The 5,243-nt window shown below is 38.2% G+C and overlaps 1 protein-coding gene across 1 annotated transcript; it reads right to left on the reverse strand.

The window, feature by feature from the left end:
• Window positions 1-225: 225 nt before the first annotated feature.
• LOC134655167 (carboxypeptidase A1-like) lies at window positions 226-4,396 on the reverse strand. The gene is made up of 4 exons (XM_063510619.1): window positions 4,065-4,396; window positions 3,135-3,380; window positions 1,097-1,282; window positions 226-418 (listed from the first exon to the last, which is right to left on the reverse strand). The coding sequence occupies exons 1-4, from the start codon at window positions 4,383-4,385 to the stop codon at window positions 239-241; spliced, it is 933 nt and encodes a 310-aa protein (XP_063366689.1). The 5' UTR covers window positions 4,386-4,396; the 3' UTR covers window positions 226-238.
• Window positions 4,397-5,243: the final 847 nt, after the last annotated feature.

The following is a 5,243-nucleotide window of genomic DNA, read 5'->3' on the forward strand; positions in this document are numbered from 1 at the left end:
AATCTTGTGTGTGCTTATATCTTTAAAGTTACTATTTGTGACGTTATGAAAAGGGACCTTATTGTCGATGGCGATTACGCCTTTATTAACGATGCTCCGATATAAATACAATGCCGCGCGACGCTATGCGGCGTAAGCGCCATCAACAATAAGGTCCCTTTTCATAGATAATGCCCCATTTAAATAAAAGGAAAATATAATAAACTCAACTGAAACATCTTTCTACTCTCTTTTTATTTTATTCTCCGGAGGAATGCGGTGTTGTAGCTTTGTAAATGGCGCTAAAGACTACCTCAATGACTCTTTGCCAGACTTCGGTGAGGACGTTGTCGTGCATTTCCTCGGAAGTGGTCTCTGGTGATCTGTAGTTTTCATACGGCTGCATGACGAACTCCATGGCATATGGAATGCCATATACCTGTGTAGGTAATAAAAAAAAATACAAATATACCGTTGTATGACAATCACCTTCGTGTTTTTATTAACATTTTTTTTGGATAGGAAGACAGCGCGCCTAATTAACGCAACTGATGCAAGGCTCTCATACACAGCGCGCAATCTAGGTATAGCAAACATACGTGCACATTCATACTCCACCACATAGGCCACAAGGGCACTTTTACACTTCACGATGGAATTAATATGCAAGCAATAATAAAAATAAATTAATAATTCGTTACAACTAGACGTACCTTAGGATTTACAACATGGAACATCAATAATTGAAATCCTGATTAACATACCTAAGATTGTTCAGAATCAAGAAATCTGCTGAATTGACAACATTCTGTGCTGACGCGGGAAATGCTGCCAAGGTCTGTCTGTGACATCTGGCGGGCGCCTATTTTACCACGCTGACAATTGACAGATGACACGAACAATTTTATACTAAACGGTTCAGCAATATACAGCGAGCTGTATAAAGCGAACATTCATAAAGCGGCTATGCACTTTTGCAGCTGTACTACTGAACTACGGCTAATAGTCAGTCAGGTCACAAATTGTCACAATGGTTCTGTTGATTTATAGGTATGTGTCGGAGCTAGCGATACTAAATGGTAAGTAAAAAAAACATGGATGGAAATAATAATCTTACTGTAGAAGCGTAGTCAACACTTGATCCAGTGACTTGTCCGTACCATCGGTATAAGCTGGTCACAGTGACATCATACACTTTGAAACCGGCGTTCCTCATAGCTTCTTCGACGCCCGCGTCCAACTCGATGTACTTGTCTTCGATCGCTTGGTTGGAGTATCCTTTGGGATACAGTACTGCGTCTCCCTGCGTATGCATTGTCAGTTTACTATTAGGTCAGGCAACAAATGCTAATTGTATAGAGGGAAATGCTTGGAACACAATTATTGACTTTGTTTGGACTAGTTAGGGGGTGAACATAACAAAGGTCCCCGGCCGTAGCCCTTGAGCCGGGGGGAGGGGGTTTGAAGGTACCATGGTCCCATATTCCTTATTCTGGATGTCCGTTGAATAATTTACCTACTTACTCCAAACTTTCAGAAAATACACGTTATTAATACTGTTATTTGTTATTTAGTGCAACAATTATTTAAAAAAAACAACGGGTTGCACTCCGGGAGTGCCGACAGAAGTGAAAACTCAATTACTAGTCCAAAATATCTGCAGCACTATGTATAGTTTTCTTCACCAGTAGGTACTAGAGTTCACTTTTATTAGCGATTTCATCAAGATGTAGCTTTATTGAATTATATTTTAGTAATATAAAGTTAGAATGTAACTGTGAGATCTTCGTATTTCAGCCCTTTTCAGCGCTTTTTCATGTAATGTCATTGAGTTTTTCTTTATTGATTTAAATGCCATCTAAATGAGTGGCCATCTAAACCTTACGGTCACGTGATCGCCGTACGGTCACGTGATCGCCGTACGGTCACGTGATCGCCTTACACTGTCTCGAGTTTATCATTTTTTCCCCACCTCAAAAAGTGCCCAGCGCCGCTAAAGAAGTTTTCACTTCAAAAATGCTAAAGACCGTATTATTAACGGGTATAATACCTAATGATTCTCCGAGAAACTTTTAGCAGATTATCGATTCGCCGACAACGATTCGCCGAACATCGTTCCGCAGAGTAATTTATTTGTAAATGTAACTTTTGGTCGACTAACGTTACGCAAACTCTTGGTTCACATACAGTTCAGTTCGCTTCTGTGTAAATTAGCTGAACTATTATCGGACGATTTCCATTTGGCAGAGTAACTGTTTCGTTTAAGCAATGTTTAGTCGAATAACGTTTCACATTATACATATAATTTTATTTTCGCAACAAAAAGATGATATAAAATATTATCATTTTTTAATTAAATGCGTTAAGTAGGTATACATATTATTATGTATATAAAGTAAGTTACGAAGAAATTAGCGAATATGTAGTGAGGCTACAATTGCACTACATCAAATTGGTGGATTTCGGGAGGAAATGCTTGAGTTACTTTAGAAAATATCCAAATCATAATACACATGCCTTTAAAAATTTAGAAGTTCCGTCAATTCCTCAGAATAAAGATTAAAGAAGAAAATTATTATGGGAATACCTCGAAGGTAACTTACTCAAATCGGACCATGGGTGCCGGAGTAATCGCTGAACATATTACTTAAAGTAAATCATCATCATTATCATCAAAACAATCATCATCATCAGGTACACTTCATCAAAATATTTGAACTCTCACCTTAGTTTATAATTATTTCGATTAAAATTTAGTTCTTTCTTCGCAAGTGTGATGAAAAACATTGTGTGTAACTCCGGGGGTAAGAATATTCTAAGTTCTGCTAGTCAATAATATGCCAAATGAACATTCGACCTATTGTGTTTCGACCAATGGTTTCTCGGGTAATTATGACAGTTACTAAATGATTATTCTACGAATAGTAAATATGCGTATCAATGTTCTGCTTATTGACTACTCTCGCAAACGACTATTATGCGTAATGAGATTGGGCCAATCGTTACTCTGCCAAGCAACCCGTCGGCGAATCGTTGTCGGCGAAACAAAAATCGGCGTAATTTTTCTCGGAATATCAATAGGGCACCATTATTAACAAATCGTTCAATCTTAAACCCGCTCTCGGTCCTAAGAGCCTCTACACAAAACCGTTTACCTTGAATGCTCCAGGACCATAAGTCCCAGCATGGACGTGGATGTACGCCACAATCTTGTGGTTGTAATGGTGGATAAGATCCGCCACGGCACGGCTCTCGAGCTCCGAGAAGGGGACTTCTCCCGGGAAAACCTGTAGGCAGCTTTTGATGCCGTGGCTCTTGTTCCAACGTACGTCAAAGTTGCGGTCCAAGTTCACACCTGAGCATGCAGCTTGAGGCGATTTGTTCTTGTTCCATAACGTGAGCTGATTATTTAGACAAAATAAAACATTTTAGAGCGTAAAGGATGACTCACGTTAGACCGGGCGGTGTCCGGACCGGAGTTTCCGGCGCTTACTTTTTTATGACAGATGACAGGTGATCACGTGATGATTTCCATAGAAAACGAAGCGTCGGAAGCTCCGGCTCGGACACGGCCTAGTCTAACGTGAGTCATCCTTGCGATTCCTTGGAGCTGAATTATTATTCTACGTAATATCAGTAAGAGGTTAAATTGCTAATTATACTACTGCTATAGGAACATTAGAAACGAGGAATAACTCCTATTACAAATACGTACATGATAGGAGCACCGCGCCGCGGGGCTCCGTCATCAGTCATGGATGATGACAACACCGTAGGGTACCTATTGTATCCAGGGATCGGAACCGGTTTTTTGCAAAAACTTAGAAATAACCATATTTTTCGAATTATTTTATACTCGAAATGTAGGACTCGGTTGTGTTTTTAGGTTACGACTTCGTATTATTTGATTGCCCAATTAGAAATGAAGTAATTAGCAAAGAACGAAAAAATACCGTTTCCGTTCCCATACAAAAAATACCGGTATCCGATCCCTGATTGTATCAACTATTTTTATCTCCTATTATGATCGAAAGGGCTCGTGATTTTAAGAACAATTTACGAAACATGACATTAAGAATACTCACAGTCTTGTCCGCAATACCATCAGGATTTCCCATTGGTACTAAAAATATATCAAATTTGTCCAAATGACTTGCGTACATTTTCACTAATTTCAAAAAGCTTTTTTGATTATATAAGCATGGAACACTCCTGAATCCCATAGGGGATAGGCCGTGAACGATAAGTATTATCTTTTTTTCTGGTGTTTCGTCCACATATTTGTCATCAAAAGCTCTGAAGTACTTGCTGTGTTGTTTGGATGTAATTTTGCATAGCACTATATTGTGGAACTCAGCGGTTCTTCCTATTACGGAAACAGAGGTGTTTGCATCTACCTTTTCCATTAATTGTGTCAGTTCTTCATACAGCTGTAATTTAATTTTTATTTTATGTAATGCACATTTATACTTGCATATGTGACGGTATAAAATCAACAGTTGGTATTTACCGAATATCCGTTGAAATTTCGTGTGGTTACAGTATTATTGCTATGGTCCTCTGGGGTCGGCCTAAAAATTAAAAAAAATAAGTCATATAAAATAATATACAAAAATATAAATACCTAATAAAAAACACAGCATTTATCGTGAAATAAACTATTAGTCCTTTAATCGCTCGTTCGCTAGGTTAAAAATATGGAAAATGTTATCATTGTATTCCCAAATTAGCTAACGTTTTAAGAAAATAACGGTTATATTTTTTTATCACACTAGCTTGAATGCTCTTTGCATTCGTCGAAAGCTGATGAGAAAGTTGAATTTTCGCCACAAGAGTGGCAAAGTATTAAATGCAAATTTTGAGGTGATGAATTTGATTCGTAGTGTTTTACAGATATACATAGTCTATTATTCTCACGTTGGCGTTGGTATGTTGTGTCACTTGGTAGCAAATTTTGATTTTTTATTTCTCGTGCATTGAAACCCTCACAATGCTCAATATTTTCAAACCACTCGCTGCGCTCATAGTTCAATTTTGGAGTCTTTCGCTTGCTCGGGTATCAAATTAGCACGAGGAGCTAAACAACAATTTCTCCCCTAAACGAATAACAATTAAAAAGGTAGGTAATACAAATATTTATACTCACTCGAAGTCCGCCAACGCAAACCTTGTCGATCTAAAAGAAAATAACATTCGCAGGTTAACAAGTTAAACTTCCTGATCAGTTAGAGCTCATTTAGATGATGAGAGAACTCGCATGCGAG

Source organism: Cydia amplana, chromosome 16 (genome assembly GCF_948474715.1).
Source record: "Cydia amplana chromosome 16, ilCydAmpl1.1, whole genome shotgun sequence".
NCBI lineage: Eukaryota > Metazoa > Arthropoda > Insecta > Lepidoptera > Tortricidae > Cydia > Cydia amplana.